General features: G+C 42.3%; 1 protein-coding gene across 1 annotated transcript in view; it reads right to left on the bottom strand.

Moving 5' to 3' along the window:
* Positions 1-15,714, bottom strand: part of LOC133380785 (monoacylglycerol lipase ABHD6-like) — a 34,781-nt gene extending 19,067 nt beyond the window's left edge. Inside the window, exons 1-4 of the mRNA XM_061618787.1 lie at positions 15,621-15,714; positions 13,874-13,944; positions 4,774-4,921; positions 1,380-1,536 (exon numbers count right to left, since the gene is read on the bottom strand). Coding sequence (XP_061474771.1) covers positions 1,380-1,536; positions 4,774-4,886 — 270 coding nt within the window. The 5' untranslated portion in view covers positions 4,887-4,921; positions 13,874-13,944; positions 15,621-15,714. The remainder of the gene's footprint in view (positions 1-1,379; positions 1,537-4,773; positions 4,922-13,873; positions 13,945-15,620) is intronic.
* Positions 15,715-22,183: the final 6,469 nt, after the last annotated feature.

Raw genomic sequence — 22,183 nt, 5'->3', positions numbered from 1 at the left:
TAGCTGTATGTGGCTTACTCTCAGCTCCAAAAAAGGAAAAGTGGAGCAGTTTCAGAGTGGGGCAGGGGTGGGCAGCTCCTTATTAGACTGAATTATTAATCCTTGACACAGAAGTGGCTCTACCCAGATACAGGATGAGTCTGGCATTTCAGACAGCTGAACGGGAGATAGATAGAGGGCACACAATGCAGTGGAAATTTCTCTTGTTAATGCCCATTTAAATGCACGAGGACCTATGTAACAACACAGTAGATTTGCCTCATGGGCATGAAAATGTCTTAGACCAGCCCTGAATGGCAGGGGTATAGTGGTCTGTGGTCTCAGAGGGGTCTTAGACCCCTTATTTTTTTGGGAGCAGGGTCCCAGCTGGGTCTCTATTTCTCCAGCATCCTACACACCAATCAGCATGAAAAGGGGTATGTTAGTGACTGAGAAGAATCTTCTAACATGGTTCCTTGTCCTTTCCTGCTGATTGGAGCCAATCAGAGTGAAAGGAAGTGAGTCAGCCACTGAGGGGATTCTTCTCAGTAGCTAACACACTCTAACACATTTCCCTTTCATGCTGATTGACCTCTAGGGACATCTGTTGTTGTGGAAGAAGGTGCAAGTGGGAAGGACTGAGGAAATTATAATGGACAGTAAGCAAGTGAGGGAGCATGCCTGTGAGGGGGCATGGTGTGACTGTCATGAAGGGAGCCTGCACTTCTGGATTTGTCACTACACCACTGCTGCCTGGTCTACAGTGCAAGTGCAAGTGTTTATAGTCACATCCACACCATACATTTAAAGCAGTCTTATATCATTTTAATAGTCATGGCTTCCCCCCAAAGAATCCTGGGAACTGTCATTTGCTAAGGGTGCTGAGATTGTTAGGAGACCCTTCACAAACAACAGTTCTCACAATTATTTGGGGGAAGACATGACTTTTAAAGTGGTATAAGAGTGCTTTAAATGAATGGTGTGGAAGTAGCGCTGGGTGTATGTGTGGACGCTTGTGCTTGTTTATTTAGCAATCTGTATACTACTTAATCATAAAAACTCTAAACAATTTGCATAAAACAAAATATACATTTATTGATAAAAGTCAGAGTTAAAAGTTAGCTCCCTCAAATATTCAAAATATAAATAAAAAATATACATTATCAAATAAGATTACATAATAAAATATGTCAACTTTACATATTGGCGAGGCCTGGCTAAACAAATAGCACCAAAAACAATACAACAAAGGCACATGCCTAAAGTCAGTAGGCAGGGAATTCCAGAGTGCTGCCACACTAAAAGTGCAGAATGGCAATTGTGGAAGTGCAATTTCTGCAGACTGAATAGGTTTAGTGGGCATACGCAGGATGTTGTCTGAATAAAAGCTAGAAACCTACTTTGATTGTATTTAACCATATGTCTTTGTTGAGTGAGAACCCATGCAGCATCAGAATGGATGGCCGAGATCCAGGCTTCCCTCGGGAGAAGTAACTAAATCTATAGCCCTCGTGATCAATGTATTCCACTTTTACACCCCTTTTCTGACGTTTGCACCTAAAAGTATAAAGAGAAGCAAAATGAGCAGACAAGTGCACAGGAAAATTCTTTCAGTTAACATCAGGGTTGTAGAGATTTGTCAAGCTCTAGTGCTGACTGGTCTGGGTATTTACCCACCACAAGGGAAATAGCTATAATTCAGCCTAATCCACAAACCAATTAGATTTTTCTGAGATAAAAGATTAAACAACAGAAAAACTGCAGGAAGCTCAAGTGTGAATACCTGGGCCTGGTCACGTGATCCCAGACAGCCAATCCCATGACACTGCCTGCTACCTAGGTCCTAAATCTGCTACACTCTCTCAGTCTGGAGAGTGTTTGTCTGTGGAAAGCTGCTTGGTTGTTCCCCTGTGCTTGCATGCTATATCTCTGCAATAGCTTCCTGGTTGGTTCCCAGGCTTGCCCTGTTGTACCTTTTGAGCCTCAAAAATGTTAGGATGAGTTTGGCCCGCTGTTCAGCCTTATTGTGACCAATCCATGTTTCAAAGGACCCAGTGCCAGATTTATGCATAAACTCAGTAAACTACACTTTAGGGCCTCAGATGATGAGGGGCCCCTAATTAAAAAAAGATTACTACATTTCAAGTTTTACATAATTGGTTAAAAAATAAAGGAAACAGGGAAAAGAGACTTTAAAACAGACATCGGGTTGTATCCAATGGTAGTCCTGCGCAGAGTAGATCCACTGAAATGAATGGACCAACTTAATCATGTCTGGTCATTTAAATGGGTCTAATCTGAGTAGTTATAGGATTTATTACAACAACCCACTACTGTTTTGATATGACAAAAATATACTTAATGGCTACACAATTATTTCTCATGTTGTGTTTATAAATCTGGTCAGAAATGGCTATAATATATTTTCGCATATGCTAAGTAAGAAATCTTAAAGTATTTTCATTTAAAGGTATTTCATATGCAAATAGAAATAAGTTTTAGTTAGATTGTTAGTTTTAGTTGTATCACCTGTGTATATATACAAATATAAAAATTTACTATTTCCATTTCATTTTCCTGTCTTTCAATATAATGCACATTTTGGGGGGAAAGCTATGGGGCCTCTTGAACTTCACCCAGTTAAGGGTTCAGCATGTCTTAATCCAGCCCTGCAAGGACCTGAAGTCTCTTCAGCCATCAGGGTCTGATTGTGCCGGTTTCAGAGTTAGGTCTGTCTGACAGCAAACTTCTTTGAGTCTTAGGGTATCTTAAAGACTAGCAGGGTCATTGTTAGACTTTGCTACAAGATACTGTTAGTTGTTTTTGCTGCTATACACTAAGGATTGTATTCAACTAAGTCCTACCCAGAGTAGAACTTAGACCTGTTGAAAGGAATGAACTTAAGTTAGTTATATCTATTCACTTCTGTGGGTCTGCTCTGAGTAAGGCTACAATTGAATACCACCCTAAGGGTACTTCTAGACAGAAATATTCTGTGGAATCAGTGCTATTTGTGCATGCAATTTCTTTTTGCAGAACCCACATGATTTTATCAAAATGCCAGCCTGTACTCTTTTTTTTTTTACATTTAATCCAGATTTCCTCTTGCCACAATAGGTAAAAACAAGTCATTATAGATTATACATCTGCAGTCACTGCTGCAGTGCAAGTTTGTTAGGGCATTGGCGGGGGGATAGTTTGTCATTTGTGTGGTGATGTTTCACTGGGCAGACTCTGTCACCACACCCTTACTTTGGTTGGTTCCTCATCCGAGCAGAATGTAGCCATTTTGTTTCTGGTGGCCCCCAATTTCAAATGATAGACACTTATTTCTATCAGTGGCTCAGTACTGAAGGCACACCCAAATGTCAACAACCCAGTGTGGAGGAGCTGTTCTCTCAAAATCTCTACACAGTAAATCTATTCTAGGGGATTATCTCAGGGTCTGTAATCACAGTATATACATGAGGCTTTTACAAAAGAAATAAATATGGAAGTGTTGTGCAAGACATCCTTATCATGGCTGCATTTTTTGGGTGGGTCGGTGGGTGGGTGGAATGTGTGGTTGTGCTATTAATAGTTAAAGGGGCCTCTGGGGGCATTGCTATTTTTTAAAAAGAATTTTACCATTCCTCCCTCCCATCAAACAGCAGATTAAGATAGGTAAATATGACTCTTATTGCAATTTTTTAATAAGTTCTCCTGAAAATGTGTCAGCATTTTTGTGAGAATTTCTCCTTCTATATGTTATATACAACTTTGCCTAATATACACTTCTGCAAAGCAATTTCCCCTAATATAATGTATCTGTTATTTTCACTAATATATGCATATTTGTGCACACTTTAGCATATGTATTTTTGTACATATTACTTGACTGGAGAACTGCATTGCAAAATTCAGATAGGTGGTGATTTTGAAAGATAGCTGTGTTTTGATCTACATATTGGTACTGAAAGTGCAAGTTAGGTAAATTCGCCTTTAAATGCAAACTGAATCAAATTTCTCTCCCATCCCTAGTACACACCATACATTTCAAGTACATTTAAAGTACATGACTTCCCAAAGTATCCTGGGAATTGTAGTATGTAAAGGGTGCTGGGAATTGTATCTCTGGGAGGGATAAACTACAGTATAGTTCCCAGGATTCTTTGGGGAAAACCATGTTCTTTTAAATGTGCTTGAAATGTATGGTATGTACACAATCCTTAAAGAGGCAGTCTTGGAGGCCTGTTTGTTGGTTTTTGGAATTTAGTATCTTGTCCTTTTGGGAGTTCATGTATAGCCTTCCATCTGGATACTTATTTATTTATTTATTATTTGATTTATATCCCACCCTTCCTCCCAGCAGGAGACCAGAACCTTATCCAGAGCCAGAGCTCCTACTGCAGGGATGGGGAACCTTTGACCCTTTAGATACTGTTGGACTACAGTTCCCATAATTCCTGACCATTAATCATGGTAGCTGGGGCTGATGGGAATTGGAGTCTGACAACTTCCAGAGGACCCCTGTCCTTGTGCCTCTTTCCCTTTGCTAGCTTTCTGTAATTCTGGATCTGATCTTCCTCCAGGCAGATACTTTGTTCTAGTTAAGACACTGTGTAGATGATCAAGTATGGAAGTCATTCCATACATTAGGGAAAACTGACTCTCCAGATATTGCTGGACTCCAACTCCTATTGTCCCTGATCATAGGCCATTCTGGCTGGGGCTGATGGGAGCTGGAGTCCAATAATATCTGGAGGACAACAGATTCCCCACTCCTTCTATATATCTTCCTCCATATACACTCACCACATCATGAATCTGAATATGAGTGAAGGCAGCACATGATACTTTGTGAGAAAGGAAGTTGATAAGATACCCATAGCAATGTGTATAATCGTCTTCATCACAGTGAGATCCATGTTTGCTAGTTAAGGTGGGTCTTTGCTTTGTACACCTAATAAAAGGACACAACAATGGCAGAAAAGAATAAAGTCAGTTAACAGGATGTGAATTGCCATACTTTTGGTTCTGTTAGAATTTCATACCCCAGAACAGGTGGTTCAGAAATATATAATTATGTTTCTTGTGACATCTGGGAATATATTTTCAAGCATGGTAATAATTTCTCATTGTGTATTCATTTGAAATAAAATGGCTTTCAGGCTATGGCCAGATGCTATATTACTCCAATGGCAGTTCATGAGATACCAGGTACCTCTGAAGTTAATTTCTAGAAATGTGAAAAGAAATAAGAAAATTATCTTCCCATGTGATGGACAAGCAAAATGGTTAATGCAACTATAAAGAAAATAACTAAAATAAAATTAGTGTTAGATCTTCTTTTCCAAAAATTAACCAACATTAAAGATGTACCAGTATAATACTAGGTTGATATCTTATATATGATCTCAACCATGAAAGTTTGCTTTTCCAGAGCATTTTTAGAGGGAAAATAAAGTATATCGATATACTACTTAAAGGTTGAATCAATAGGGCACTGGAAGAAAAGTGCTGGTCACTTCTAAAATCCTTAAAATTAGCACATGTATTCCACTATGGAGAAGGGAAAAGACTATACAAATGATGGTTACTTTTTTTTAAATATGGGGAAAGAAATTATATACTTGAATGTATATACTGATGTACTAAAATCATATTTGTGGTGAGATGAAATGATGAGAATAGTAGATTAAATGATGGACAAAATGATGGGAAAGAATGTTAGTTTAGGTTTTTTTAATAATAACTTATTGATTTCTTATAGTTTTAATGATAGGTGTATACTTTCATATAGATGTGTGATTTAATATAACTATTTTGTATTTATGATCATGAAATATTTTAAAAATAAGCTCTTATACAAAATTTAAAGAAGGCAAATAACACTGCATTAAATTTATCCAGAATTGGAAAACGTTCCTTGAATATTGACAAAATCAAGCACATTATTCTACACATGTGATTGATACTTTTGGCTATAATCCCTGTGCACACTTACATGGAAATAAGCCCATTGCACACAGTGGGACTTATTTCTCAACAAAAATGCATAGCATTGTGCTGATTATTTAATATACAAATTCACTAATAGGCAAAAAACCTTGCAGTTTAAGAACGTACCTATAGCCCACAGATATTTCTATCAAACTTTAAAAAGCAGCTATAGTGAATGCACCAGGGGAGCAGGAGACCTGACCTCCTCTCTGAGATATTGGACTGCCCTACAAATTGGTCAAAATGCAAACACAATTTGGGTTGGTCTTTCACAGTCCAATCCACTTCCTGTGTAACTTGGAAGACTTTGGTAACATGCCTCTGAGGATATGATGAGTGGTGGCAACAGCTGCCATCTCCAAAGATGGAGAATTATATTATTGTATGTTTGTTGGTGTTCTTCTTACTTTGCTTCTTTCCTGTGTTACTAATGTTTCTACAGAGAATCTAACAAAAAAAATTATTTCTCTAATTTTTCATCCTAGAAATCTGTGTCAAATTCATTTTTATTAATTTCAAAGCCTTTTTATTGGTCAGTGTCATATGATGGTGAAGACAGCCTTTTGTGTTTTAAATTGGAGGTTATGGTCTATTTCTATTTTGGGTGCATTAACAGTTGAATCTGAAACTGCAGTTTGATGTAAAATCAGACTGATGACAATATGTTGCTACTTCAGCAATGTCTCTAGCTGTTGGAAAAAAGAGGATGCACGTTTTCAGCCTGCTATGTTTAAACCACTTCATTTAAGGGAAGGTGGGCATGGTCAATTAAAAACATAGAGCACACCTAGAATTTTGCTAGAATATATTTCACCTGCCACTGTTTTATCTTGTGCAAGTTGAGACACTCTTGATGTCCACTGGAGATTATTTTACAGAATAGTCAGTGCCATTATTCCACAATTATTTTTGGAGTTTTTTTGGTGTAAATTTTGCAAAGTGTTGCTGTATATATATTCTCAGAAACAGAAACAAAAGAAAAAGATTTCCTTATAGGAAACTTCACTAAAATTGCAAAGTAAATCAGACATATTTAAAGTGACCATCTGAACTATATCAACTGTCTTAATCATGTTGCTTCCTCCCTACTAAAACAAGATCAGCACAGCACATGTCTTCTTTTTATTATTTGGGCTGATTGCAGGTGTTGCCACCACTCACCATATGCTCAGAGGCATATGTTACCAAATTCTTCCAAGCTACACAGGAAGTGGATTGGACTGTGAAAGACCAACCCAAATTGTGTTTGCATTTTGACCAATTTGTAGGGCAGTCCAATATCTCAGAGAGGAGGTCAGGTCTCCTGCTCCCCTGGTGCATTCACTATAGCTGCCCAATTTCCCTGCTTTTTAAAGTTTGATAGAAATATCTGTGGGCTATAGGTACATTCTTAAACTGCAAGGTTTTTTTGCCTATTAGTGAATTTCTCTGCTTTTTAATCCGGGAGGTAAGAAATGGGATCCTGTACAAGTCTGCTGAGAATGGATTGATCATTTGCATGCTTATTGAGTTCAGTGGGATTTACTCCCCTGCAATCATGCTTAGGATAGGTGAAACTGACCACAGAGGATGGGGAGGGGGAGGGAGGGTGGGAAGGGCAGAGGGGAGGGGAAGATAAGGACAGGTTTGATCATTTGAATGTTTATTGAGTTCAGTGGGATTTACTCCTGTGCAATCATGCTTAGGATAAGTAAAACTGACCAGGGGGGGGAGGACTGGAGTGGACAGGGGAGGAGGAAAAAGGAAGAGGAGAGGGGAGGAAGAAGGAAGATGAGAGGGGAAGGAGCTTTTTTTAAAATATTTTTTAAAAGTTTTGTTTTAATGTATTTTAAGGTCTGTTTTTATGATGTTTTTAAGTGTTTTTAGCATTTCTGTTTGCCGCCCTGGGCTCCTGCTGGGAGGAAGAGAGGGATATAAATCAAATAATAAATAAACAAATAAGAACTTAAGAACATAAGAAGAGTCTGCTGGATCAGGCCAGTGGCCCATCTAGTCCAGCATCCTGTTCTCACAGTGGCCAACCAGGTGCCTGGGGGAAGCCCGCAAGCAGGACCCGAGTGCAAGAACACTCTCCCCTCCTGAGGCTTCCGGCAACTGGTTTTCAGAAGCATGCTGCCTCTGACTAGGGTGGCAGAGCACAGCCATCATGGCTAGTAGCCATTGATAGCCCCGTCCTCCATGAATTTGTCTAATCTTCTTTTAAAGCCATCCAAGCTGGTGGCCGTTACTGCATCTTGTGGGAGCAAATTCCATAGTTTAACTATGCGCTGAGTAAAGAAGTACTTCCTTTTGTCTGTCCTGAATCTTCCAACATTCAGCTTCTTTGAATGTCCACGAGTTCTAGTATTATGAGAGAGGGAGAAGAACTTTTCTCTATCCACTTTCTCAATGCCATGCATAATTTTATACACTTCTATCATGTCTCCTCTGACCCGCCTTTTCTCTAAACTAAAAAGCCCCAAATGCTGCAACCTTTCCTCGTAAGGGAGTCGCTCCATCCCCTTGATCATTCTGGTTGCCCTCTTCTGAACCTTTTCCAACTCTAGAATATCCTTTTTGAGATGAGGCGACCAGAACTGTACACAGTATTCCAAATGCGGCCGCACCATAGATTTATACAATGGCATTATGATATCGGCGGTTTTATTTTCAATACCTTTCCTAATTATCGCTAGCATGGAATTTGCCTTTTTCACAGCTGCCGCACACTGGGTCGACATTTTCATCGTGCTGTCCACTACAACCCCGAGGTCTCTCTCCTGGTCGGTCACCGCCAGTTCAGACCCCATGAGCGTATATGTGAAATTAAGATTTTTTGCTCCAATATGCATAATTTTACACTTATTTATATTGAATTGCATTTGCCATTTTTCTGCCCATTCACTCAGTTTGGAGAGGTCTTTTTGGAGCTCTTCGCAATCCCTTTTTGTTTTAACACCCCTGAACAATTTAGTGTCATCAGCAAACTTGGCCACTTCACTGCTCACTCCTAATTCTAGGTCATTAATGAACAAGTTGAAAAGTACAGGTCCCAATACCGATCCTTGAGGGACTCCACTTTCTACAGCCCTCCATTGGGAGAACTGTCCGTTTATTCCTACTCTCTGCTTTCTGCTTCTTAACCAATTTCTTATCCACAAGAGGACCTCTCCTCTTATTCCATGACTGCTAAGCTTCCTCAGAAGCCTTTGGTGAGGTACCTTGTCAAACGCTTTTTGAAAGTCTAAGTACACTATGTCCACTGGATCACCTCTATCTATATGCTTGTTGACACTCTCAAAGAATTCTAATAGGTTACTGAGACAGGACTTTCCCTTGCAGAAGCCATGCTGGCTCTGCTTCAGCAAGGCTTGTTCTTCTATGTGCTTAGTTAATCTAGCTTTAATCATACTTTCTACCAGTTTTCCAGGGACAGAAGTTAAGCTAACTGGCCTGTAATTTCCGGGATCCCCTCTGGATCCCTTTTTGAAGATTGGCGTTACATTTGCCACTTTCCAGTCCTCAGGCACGGAGGAGGACCCAAGGGACAAGTTACATATTTTAGTTAGCAGATCAGCAATTTCACATTTGAGTTCTTTGAGAACTCTCGGGTGGATGCCATCCGGGCCCGGTGATTTGTCAGTTTTTATATTGTCCATTAAGCTTAGAACTTCCTCTCTCGTTACCACTATTTGTCTCAGTTCCTCAGAATCCCTTCCTGCAAATGTTAGTTCAGGTTCAGGGATCTGCCCTATATCTTCCACTGTGAAGACAGATGCAAAGAATTCATTTAGCTTCTCTGCAATCTCCTTATCGTTCTTTAGGACACCTTTGACTCCCTTATCATCCAAGGGTCCAATTGTCTCCCTAGATGGTCTCCTGCTTTGAATGTATTTATAGAATTTGTTGTTGTTGGTTTTTATGTTCTTAGCAATGTGCTCCTCAAATTGTTTTTTAGCATCCCTTATTGTCTTCTTGCATTTCTTTTGCCAGAGTTTGTGTTCCTTTTTATTGTCTTCATTTGGACAAGACTTCCATTTTTTGAAGGAAGACTTTTTGCTTCTAAGAGCTTCCTTGACTTTGCTCGTTAACCATGCTGGCATCTTCTTGGCCCTGGCGGTACCTTTTCTGATCTGCGGTATGCACTCCCGTTGAGCTTCTAATATAGTGTTTTTAAACAACTTCCAAGCATTTTCAAGTGATGTGACCCTCTGGACTTTGTTTTTCAGCTTTCTTTTTACCAATCCCCTCATTTTTGTGAAGTTTCCTCTTTTGAAGTCAAATGTGACTGTGTTGGATTTTCTTGGCAATTGGCCATTTACATGTATGTTTAATTTAATAGCACTGTGGTCACTGCTCCCAATCGGTTCAACAACACTTACATCTCGCACCAGGTCCCGGTCCCCACTGAGGATTAAGTCCAGGGTTGCCGTCCCTCTGGTCAGTTCCATGACCAACTGGTCTAGGGAATAGTCATTTAGAATATCTAGAAACTTTGCTTCTTTGTCATGACTGGAACACATATGCAGCCAGTCTATGTCCGGGTAGTTGAAGTCACCCATTACTACCACATTTCCTAGTTTGGATGCGTCCTCAATTTCATATCTCATCTCAAGGTCTCCCTGAGCATTTTGATCAGGGGGACGATAGATCGTTCCCAGTATTAAGTCCCTCCTGGGGCATGGTATCACCACCCCCAACGATTCTGTGGAGGAGTCTGCCTCTTTTGGGGTTTTGAGCTTGCTGGATTCAATGCCTTCTTTCACGTATAGAGCGACTCTGCCACCAATACGTCCTGCCCTGTCCTTCCGATATAGTTTATATCCAGGGATAACCGTATCCCACTGGTTTTCTCCATTCCACCAGGTCTCCGTTATGCTCACTATATCAATGCTCTCCTCTAAGACCAAGCACTCCAGTTCTCCCATCTTGGTTCGGAGGCTCCTAGCATTAGCGTACAGGCACTTGTAAGCAGTGTCTCTCTTCAAGTGTCTTTGGCACTTGTGGTTAGGGCTGTGGTAATTTTGCTCTTCTGAATTTATATCCTGTGCCCCTGCTCTCACAATGCCTACTTCTAGGCCTACCCCTTTTAAAATTTCATCATTTCTTTGGTTTTTATCCCAGGGGGGAGGTTTATTCCGAACCGGACCTTTCTCAGCTCCTGTCGGGTTTCCCCCCTCAGTCAGTTTAAAAGCTGCTCTGCCACCTTTTTAATTTTAAGTGCCAGCAGTCTGGTTCCATTCTGGTTCAAGTGGAGCCCGTCCCTTTTGTACAGGCCCGGCTTGTCCCCAAAAGTTCCCCAGTGCCTAACAAATCCAAACCCTTCCACCCGACACCATCGTCTCATCCACGCATTGAGACTGTGAAGCTGGGCCTGTCTGGCTGGTCCTGCGCGTGGAACCGGTAGCATTTCAGAGAAAGCCACCTTGGAGGTCCTGGCTTTCAGCATCCTACCTAGCAACCTAAATTTTGCTTCCAGGACCTCACGGCTGCATTTCCCCATGTCGTAAATAAAATAAGGAGAGGGAAAGACAGGTTTGATCATTTTTATGCTTATTGAGTTCAATGGGATTTACTCCTATGCAATCATGGTTAGAAAGGAGGGGATTGGAAGGGGATGGGGATGGGTAGGGAGGGGCAAAGGAAGGGGGAGGGAAGGGACAAGAAGGATGGGATAGAAGGGAGAAGAGAGGGTGGGTTTGATCATTTGCATATTTTTTGAGTTCAATGGGATTTATTTCTGTGCAATCATGTTTGAAAATGGAAATGGACTGCTTTCAAGTCGATCCTGACTTATGGCGACTCTATGAATAGGGTTTTCATGGAAAACATTTTACCATGATGTCGTTTTATCATAGCCTTCCTCCAAGGCTGAGAGGCAGTGACTGCTCCAAAGTCACCCAGTGAGCTTTATGGCTGTGTGGGGATTCGAACCCTGGTCTCCCAGGTCATAGTCCAATGCTGACCTGGGGGAGGGGCAGGGAGGGGAGGAGGAGAAGATTTGGTGGGTGGGCACTGGGCAGAGGGGAAGGCCCTTTCCTTTCCAAAAGGAAAACATTGTGAACAGTATCACTGTTTTTCAGCCTTTCCCCCACCTTTTTATTTTACAGCAGGCACATGTAGCCTCCCACCCAAATTTAAACCAAAGCTGTCCCTGGCCACATCCACACCAGGCCTTTATTTCACTTTGGACAGACATGGCTTCTCTCAAAGAATCCTGGCAAGTGTAGTTAGTGAAGGGTGCTGAGAATTGCTAGGAGACGCCCTGTTCCCTTCACAGACCTTCAGTCAGAGTGGCTGACTGTTAAACCACTCTGGCCACTGGATCCAGAATAAGAGTCTGTTCTTAGCACACTTCACAAACTACACTTCCCAGGATTCTTTGGGGGAAGCCATGACTGTCTCAAGTGAAATCCAAGTCTGGTGTGGATGTGGCCCCCTGATTAGCCAAGCCCAGCAGCTGAGAGTCTGGCTTTTAGAACACTGACAGTTGGTTCTTACTGAGCATGCCCGGCACTATCATTGTGTTCAAGCCAAAATTTCTTAAATTAATTAAAAATCAGCCAGGCATTTTTTTTAAACTTTTAAACTGCAGAAGATGAAGGTCAGAGTATGGGGCAAGGTCAGTAATAGGATTACAGGTACTCTGTGAACATGGCTGATTTTTAATGAATTTCAACAGATTATGAGAACTCAGAGAAAAAAGTCCAAAAGGGCTCTGGGGTTTTTTCCTATCTTTTTAGACTTTGAACGCTCGATGCTCTCTGACTGTTTTGTGTATCACCATGAAAATTTAGAGGGTTGTTAAGCAAGTGTTTCTGAGTTCAAGACTATAAGTTTTGTAAGGTTTTGTTTTGAAATGAGCTTATGGGAAGCATCAGAATGGCATGGGGGTATATTCAATTTAACCTTGTGGAATGTGAAAAATCCACGCTGGCTATAGTATACAGCCACTCTTGTAATATAAGAACATAAAAACATAGGAAGCTGCCTTGTACTCAGTCAAACCCACTGGTCCATCTAGTTTGGTATTGTTTACAATGACTGGCAGCAACTCTCCAGGGTTTCAGATAGGGAGTCTCTCCCAGGGATGGAAACGGCATGCAAAGTGGGTGCTGTTCCACTCAGCTATGGCCCTTCCCTTCCCGTTAACAATTATACTGTATAAATTCATATGTATACTATGCTTTTAAAACAGTTTCTTTTTATTTATGTTGGTCAAAAACATATAGTTCAATAATATGTAAGAAACAAGAAAACAGAAAAAAGAGAATACAGTTGAATGAAAATGAAACAAAAACAACAAAAGTACAAATTTGGACCACTGCATTCACCAACTCTTGGCAGAACAACAATGACTGGTTTTGGAGGGTTTACTTTGCTGAGCTTAGCAAAATGCCAAAAGGGTGAGAGCAGCATGCTGTGTAGAGATACAAATACTGTGTGTAATAGATTATTTGCATCATCTCCAGATGTTGTTAAGATTGCCCTTCGCCGTTCATACATTTGAGCTACCTGCACACTAGGGATGGGTGAGAATCTTGATTCAGTTCTCATTTCAAGCAGAATTTATCAAATTTGCAATTTCCAAAACATTATGAGAACTGAAACACAGCCATCCTTTGAAATGTGCAATTATTAGAATTTTGAGATGCAGTTTGCCAACTAAACAACATTCACACAAATGCATATATTAGGGGAAAGTGCATAAAAATGAATACATGAGTGAAAGTAACATGCAAACACGCATGATATGATGAGAAATGGCTTGCAAAAATGTGTACCTTTGTCAAAACTGCCTACAAAAATGTGGAGAAATTCGCACTAAAATGGTGGAGAATTTTCATGAGGATTTTTTTAAAAAAATCACAGATCGCTTATAGTCACAAGCTTATAGACTATCAATTTCTTTGTTGCTTCCATTGTGTCTTACCTGAGATGGGTAGTTGTACACTGGTGTCCACTCTCACTTTTCACTGCTGTCACATTTGTTGGTATCTGCATCTTAAAGTTGGGCAGAGGAGTCTTTTAAAGACATTCTTCAGTTTGTGGAGGTGTTAAGACAACCAATTCTCCCTCCCACTATCTGGAGCTTTTCGGACACTAAAGAAACATTCTGGTGCCTGGTTCATATTAATTTCCCTCCCACTGCCACCTTGAAAGCACCAGAGGTTCTTCTGTGATGAAACGTTAAGGGCCCATGAGTACTACATCCCTCAAACCCTTGGGCTTCTTTCTGTTGGCATGTTCCAGGTGTAATTAGATGCCTAACCTCATTGCATTGTCATAGCCAAAGGTGGCTGTGTATTCTGGAGGCACAGGACACTCTTGGGGAAAAAAATCTCCCCTTTCACACCCAAGTAATAGTGAGGAGCCTGGAGACCTACTCCTATGAGGAAAGACTGAAGGTGTTGGGTACATCTACCCTAGAGAAGAGACAATTAAGACGCAATATGATAACTATCTTCAAATATTTGAAGGGCTGCCACATAGATGATAGAGCAAATGTGTGCCTCTCTTGTTCCAGGGCAGGGTGTGAACTGAAGGCAGATCTGGTAGATCTCTGGGTCATTTGCAGTAGATCACTAAGAGTTACTGATTCCCAATCACTTAACGATAGCAACAACAAAATGACTTTTCCAACTAAATTAGGCTGCTGAAAACAAAGACAAACTAGTCAGGGTGGACTTTTATGAGAAAGCACTGTGAGGTTCATTCTGGTATTGAATACGTAGATCCTGAATGTGTTCAGAAACACCCTGCTCTAGACTTTTAACTATATATATATATATTGTGCTTTTTGTGGTTGGTAGATCTTGGGGTTCTAATGAAAAACAAAGTAGACCCAATAAGGCTGGAGTAGACTCACTTCTTCTCAAGAGGGTAGGACCCAGTAGAGGCTGGTAGAACAGTGAAAGAGAGGCAGTGTTGCATACCTGTCTCACAGATGCCGAGAGCTGCTGCCACTTACTGAGAGGGAAAGGCGGCTCAGTGTGGTGCAGACATGGCAGCTACAGGAGCATCCGATTGGCTCTCCTGCCCTACCCAAACCATGCTGAGCTCCCTGTGTACTGTAAGTGGCAGTGACCCTCAACATCCGGGAGCCAGACCACCCTGCCTTCATTGCCCCACAGACTGCTACTGGTAGAACCCGGATCAATGGGTTCAAGCTACAAGAAAGGGGTTCTGACTAAATGTTAGAAAGAACTTTGTTAGAGGTACTGTTGCTCCCTAGTGACTGGTATTCAGAAGCATGCTGCTTTCTGATCCTGGAGATAGTATATAATATATCCACACGACCAGAGGCCACTGATAGACTTATCCCCCATAAATTTGTCTTTACTGCTAGGAGATCATAGCAGTGGAAGAGTGTCTGAGAGGGCTCGATGGCCTCATAATTTAAGCAGGGCACACAGCAGTGTAAATGCCTCCAGATTTTGCTTTCCTAAGAACATAAGAAGAGTCCTGCTGGATCATATCAAGGATCCGTCCAACCCAGCAACAATGGCCAACCAGATGCTTCTGGGAAGCTCACAAGCAGGGTGGGAAGGCAACAACCCTCCTACTAGTATTAAGAGACATGCTGCCTTTTAACATGGAAGTTCCAAATAATTAGCATGGTAAATAATTGGGAAACAATCCCCTTTTAAAGCTGTGTAAGCCAGTGGTTTCATCTTTACCTCACAGCGCTGAATTCTTTGCATTGGGTTCAGAGAAATATGTGTGTTTTGGGGCAAGTAGAATCCGACTTCCCCACTCTCTCCTTGCACCCAGCAGCTGCCTGGAAAGGCTCCCTCATGTTCAGAGGACCCTGCTAAGTGGGCTAGGCTGGAATATGAAAGGGAAGGGGGAGGATCCCTGAAAATTGGGCGGATGAAACCCTGGTGAAGCCTTTTCAAGGGGCTTGTTTTCCTTTTAAATGTTTTTATGTTGCTGTACATCACCCTGATGTTTTGCAAGAGGGCGGTCTATAAATATTTTTATAAATATGAATAAATAAGGTATTCAAAAGAGTGGTGGCCAATCAGCCTCAAACATTCCTGGAAGAAAAAGATTATCTAGACCCATTCCAGTTTGGGTTCAGGCCAAGGTTTGGGACCCAAGCCATTTGTCAGCTCTACACTGCATCAGCAGTGTCAGGGGGGGCTGGAAATTCCTGGGTCTTTGGGAGGGAAGGAAAGTCCTTAGCCAGCAGTCGGGTTGTAAATCTGCCAGGCCTATCCGAAGCGTACTTGCCAAGTCAGAAGTCCAGAAGCGAGGTCAGTGGAGGTCCGGGATCAATTGCCAAGGAGGTCAGTCAAAGAGATGCTGCAGGGAAACTAGGTCTACACAAAGCCACACCTGACATTGCAGTCAGCAACAAGCTGCAGCCAAGGTGTGCCTTATAAAGAGCAGGATGGACAGCAGGTGTGAGCCCTCAGCGTTTGGGCCTTAAGGAGACAGGCCTGCCTCTCTTCTGCCTGACCTTCTGCTGTCTACGTTCTGCAGGTGAGGGGGGAGTATCCTGTTCACTGTCTGTGTCTGGCTGCAGGGCCTGTGCTGTCCCTGGGGTGCTCTGCAGCTGAGGGGCAGAAGGAGCTGGATTCTCAGGAGGCTCCTCCGTGTCTCCTGCTGCTCCTGGGTCTGCTGCTGTTACTCCTGAGTCATCCTCATCTGAGGAGTCCTCTGGGGGGGCCATGACACCACTTTGGTTGCCCTGATGAATTATTGGCTCCAGGAGGGAGACGGGAGGAGTGACACCTTGTTAGTTTTCCTGGATCTCTCTGTGACTTTTGATATCATCAGCAATGAAATCTTACTGGACTGACCCTGTAGGATGGGAGCTGGGGGCATGGTGTTGTAGTTGTTCCACTCCTCCCTGTCAGGTCAGTTCGAGATAATGGCAATGAGGTACTTCTGCTATGCTCCATGGCCCATGTTGTGGGGTGCCACAGGGTTCCATCTGGTTCCCCATGCAGTTTAACATCTCTATGAAGCCACTGGGTGGGATCATCAGGGGGTCTGGAGTAGGGTGCCATCAGGACACTGATGACTTCAGGTCTTTTCTTCTTATCATCGGAGTCAGGTGAGTCTGTACAGGTGCTGGATTGCTGTCTGGATACTGTATTTTGTTTGGGGGGAAAACAATTTAAAATTATTATATGCAAGTTAGAGAACAGACATGGATTTTTCATCAAGTATTTTGTCTGATGCTGTTTTTTTTAAGTGTTTATTTATTTATTAAATTTATATCCTGCCATTCCTCCCAGAAGGAGCCCAAATACCACACAGGCTGGACATTATTTATTCAAAGTGCAATCCTGTGACCCTTGAGGGCATCCCAGGAACTATAGGAAACACAAGAACTTCTTCTCTGATGTCAGAGACATCGTTTCAGTATCAGAGAGGAAGATTCAGTATTGGATCCCTGCCCTATCTCTGCCATGATGGCAACTTACCTGGCTCTGAACCAACTGGCCAGAGCTCTGACACTGACAGGGCCCAAATGAGGGTATGACAGCGGCAGTTCAAGGGTGTGGTGAGAGAGGGCTGGGAAACAGCTTGGATCTGAAGGATTTGAACCCAACCTGGTGCCTTGACGCACTCCCAAATTAGGGAGAGCGCAAGAGCACTCCTCCAACCCCGCTTCTCAGATTCCCACAACTACTTTCATTAGGATTGCACTTAAAGTACTTGATATCTGTGGGAGATGTCAATTTCCTCATGGAGATTTCATTCAAAAATCATGAAGAAAAATTTGTTTCAATTGTGAAGATACCTGGGATCACATCCATACCAGACATTTATTCCACTTTAAATAGTCATGGCTTCCCTTAAAGAATTCTGGGAAGTGGAGTTTATGAAGGGTGCTGAGAGTTGTTAGGAGACCATTATTCCCCTCACAGAGCTACAATTCCCAAAATTCCCTGGGGGGCTGACTGTTAAACCACTCTGGCTGTTGGAGCTCTGTCAGGGGAGAGGAGTCTCCTAATCACACTCAGCATCTTTCACAAACTACACTTCCCAGGATTCTTTGGGGGAAGCCATGACTGTTTAAAGTGGAATAAATGTCTGGTATGGATGTGGCCTTGTGGTTTTAATAAATCAAATTACAGGATATCATCTCTTTCCTATACTAGTTTACCTAAAAGAAGAGACAGAACCAGAGGACTTACAAGGTTGTATTCAACTCTAATCCAACTAAGAGTAGACCCACTGAAGTAAATGAACTTGAGTTAGTTCTTTAACTTCAGTGGGCCTACTCTGAGTAGGAGTAGCATTGAATACCACCCATAGTTATTACTTAGTTTATTGATGGCTGCACGAATATGTATCACCAAGTATTGGAAGGCGGCACACACCACCAGAAATCTCTAAATGATTTAAGCAAATCTGGAAGAGATAGCCTTAATGACCACAGTAACTTAGGGTCCTGCAGGTCATCATCAGACACGTTTAGAGAACGTTGGTCAGGTTATTAGTTTTTGGAAGAACAAATCGCACAACAATGTTCAACCACATGTTTTTCCTATATATTTCAGAGGGAAACGCAATGCAGCAAGAGCAATAAAAAATCTTGTGGCACCTTAAAGACAAACAGACACCTCATGAGATGCATGGAGTATAATTTTGCTTGTCAAATTTTAATTGACCCAAATGTATCTGGATAAATGGGTTTTTAGCCATTGATTTATATTTCTATTAAGCGTCCTTAGTATAATCAATACTATTTAAAAACAAACAGATGTAGATTCTGACCCCATAATGCTAATGTGAGAGCTGGAGGGAGTGGGGGCGGGGAATTGCCGGAGAAAAATGGCAGGTAGGATGATACCTTAATAATTGCCCCTGCTGGTTTGGACTGTGTACATTAGGCAAAATTGCATACAAAAAGGTGTGTATTAGGAGAAATTTGTGCTAAAATGCTAATGAATTCTCATCAGTTTTTCTTTATTATTGCAAACTGATGTGGAAATCTGGAGAACTGAATTTAAGATTGGAAAAATTAAAAAACGGAGATAAACTGAAATGGACAAATTTGGCCATCCCTATTGGCAGATACACATCTGAGAAATGTACATTTACTTATTATAACTATAGCTAGCTTGCCCTAAATCTGGGAGGAGTAGAGAGGTAACTCCACTAAATAAACTCTCATCCTGTTGAAACAAAGCTTTTACATATACATTAAGCAATCTGTGTTGGCAAACATTTCCATGAGCGAACCATGTCATTTGCTTAGATAAGCATTTAATATATTGCACCTGATGCAAATTAAATGCTGCAGTAATGGAGATTCTGGCAGGGAGGTCAGGTTGTTTGCTTTCCCAGCTGGTCAAAAACAGAAAAAAAATCAGATATAACATAATACAATATAAAAACAGAGCTCTCTGGGGACCTCAGCCATGATGGGTGTGTGCCCAGCTTCATCCTTGCTTTGCAATTTGATTGCCAGATGTACATAGCAGGAATGCAACTTCAACCATCAGTCTTGCCTTTCCCCTTTTATTCAGGCATGTTGCTCACCTTTCTATTCTTCTTTAAAAAACAGCACTGTATATATGTTTGTCTAATTCTTCATCAATGCATCATTGTGGTAACTTAAAGTAATGTCTCTTCCCAAAAAGTACAAAACTGTTGCAGAGACTAGGAGGGGAGTTTCTTGGTGACATCACAGGCACTGGCCAGCTACTGCTGTCCACTGTTGGTGTTTGCCAACTAGCATGATTCCTCCACCTTCGAGTTTGACCCTTGAGAGGAAAGAGATATTTGGACTGAACATAGTGAGGTTACTTTGAAATCAGCTTTTCTGCTCTTAAAAATGCATTTGTCCTTGCTTATTTACATGCTGCTGTCTGCATTGGTGTTAATTGGATTTTACGGTTATATCCCATGTTAGTTCTACCCATTGGTCCTGCTTCTGGGCTTCCCATTTGCATCTGGCTGGCCACTGTGAAGATACTGGACTGGATAGGCCGCTGGACTAGATAGGCCACTGGCCTGATCCAGCAGGACTTTTCTTATGTTCTTGTGACACTTGTCTTCTTACGCTATGTTCTCTGCTGTTTTTCTAGGTGGACGGTTCTTGAAAGGCATTGCCACACATATGTAAACCTCAGAACCAGCCCAATGCTGTGTATGCTCCAGAGTGTTAATGTGTACATGGGTTGCACAGATCTGATTTTTCTGTGTGTGCTTTTGTGCACATTTGTCCACACACAAGTGCTTTCAGTTGAGCTCTGTCTCAAAATTTCCCATCCACACTAGTGGGTGGTGCTTGACGGGATGTATTTGCACTGTGTTTGCATTCTGGGAACCTCAGGTCCATTGCGGACATGTAGGTATTTGTTTACCTGTGGCATAACCAATTAAAAAAAAATTAGATACAAGTTTTCCAATATACCAGCTTTCCATAAAAAAAAGTTTATTTTTTTAAAAATAGGGTGTGCATCAAGTCCAGATCCTCCTGTAACCCACCCTCTCTGGATTCCAGAAACCTGAGGTCCATTGTGGTCATTCATGTGGGTATTTGTTTACCTGTGCGGGTGGCCAATTATTATTATTTTTTCTGATATATACTAGGCTTGCACCAAAAAAATAAAAAATAAAGAAAGTGTGTGTTGTGTCTGGCCGCACCAGCAGTCCACCAAGGAACTCCTTGCCAATGGAAGTAGAGGATGTGGTGATAGATGGCACCCAACAAAGTGTCACCACACATGTAAAAAAAAAAACCACCCACACAATGTGCATCAATATATCCACAGCTGGATAACAGCATGCAATTTTATCTTGGATTCTCCCCCTTAGTGCATTATTTGTGGATCAGAAAAATCTGAATTAAAGTTGGAGGGGCGGGCTGCAGACTGCCACTTGGATGAGAACAACTTCATGTGGATGATGCAAAAACGATGCATACATGGGGTGCATTTAATCCATTTTAAACTGCCATATGTACGCAGTCCCAGAAGGACAAGATGGCAGCCCCATTCCATCTTCTGAAGCTAATTGGACTCATGGCTGAACCTGACTTCAGCACTAGTGATAGGTCAGTATCCGCTACCACATAGCAGGGTAGCTTAAGGGGTGCAGGGCATGTCTTTAAGCTCTATTCCCCAACAAATGGCACTGCTTTTGCCCACCCCCAGGCCTGACACCAGTGGGTGGCCAGGTTGGACACTGGCCTGAGGGCCCAGGAGTTCACAGCGGCTCCTCACCACCACCAGCACTGAACCTCATCACTGTCTCCCATTGCTTGTTGCTGCAGGGGACTGCCTTTGGGCTCCACCACTTTGGAGGCAGCCCTCCAAATAGTGGGGGAAACTTTGCCTCGTGAACACTGCCACGGCTATGATGTCTGTGGGGCCAAGTTTCCCATGCCATGGAGACTTGACATGCTTCTGATGGCAGTAGCTGAGTAAGGGCTCACGGCAGAGCCTCCAGCCACTGAAGGGATGGGTGAGGCACTGAAGGAGGAAGATGTGGTGTAAGTGTTACGGGTGGGTCCCCGCAGCAATGAAGACAGGCAGCGGGAGGAGGGGACTGCCTTTGGGCTCCACCACTTTGGAGGCAGCCCTCCAAATAGTGGGGGAAACTTTGCCTCGTGAACACTGCCACGGCTATGATGTCTGTGGGGCCAAGTTTCCCATGCCATGGAGACTTGACATGCTTCTGATGGCAGTAGCTGAGTAAGGGCTCACGGCAGAGCCTCCAGCCACTGAAGGGATGGGTGAGGCACTGAAGGAGGAAGATGTGGTGTAAGTGTTACTGGTGGGTCCCCGCAGCAATGAAGACAGGCAGCGGGAGGAGGGGACCAGGCCCAGCTCTGGTGGCGGTAAGTGGCCTACTGTGTCTGAGGGCCCCCAGAAACCTGGATCTGGCCCTGCCCACCCTCCCTACCCACACCAGTTTCTGCCACCTGAAAGGCTACCTCACTCTGCCTCATGGTAGATCCAGCCCTAGTAAATCCTGGCCAGCTACTTTCTAAGTTCAAGGATACCAAGGATTGGTGCTGGACAGATTTGTAATGCAGATTTTTCAGCTTTCTTACTCTTGCTGATTAACAGTGAAATCCTTTACATGTCTACTCAGAGGTTTGTCATTATTATTGTTGTTATTATCAGGGATTTTCTTCTGACAGTACTGACCGGTATGGAATACTATCACCTCTTTTTTTGTTGCCTGTGGCAGCCATTTTGTGCTGGTATCCATGGCATTTTTATCAATATATGAGTACTGGCTAGGGATGGAAAGATCTCTCAATTTC

This window comes from Rhineura floridana, chromosome 3, assembly GCF_030035675.1.
Source record: "Rhineura floridana isolate rRhiFlo1 chromosome 3, rRhiFlo1.hap2, whole genome shotgun sequence".
In the NCBI taxonomy this organism is placed as follows: Eukaryota; Metazoa; Chordata; class Lepidosauria; order Squamata; family Rhineuridae; genus Rhineura; species Rhineura floridana.
This window is presented reverse-complemented; position numbering and strand designations above follow the sequence as displayed.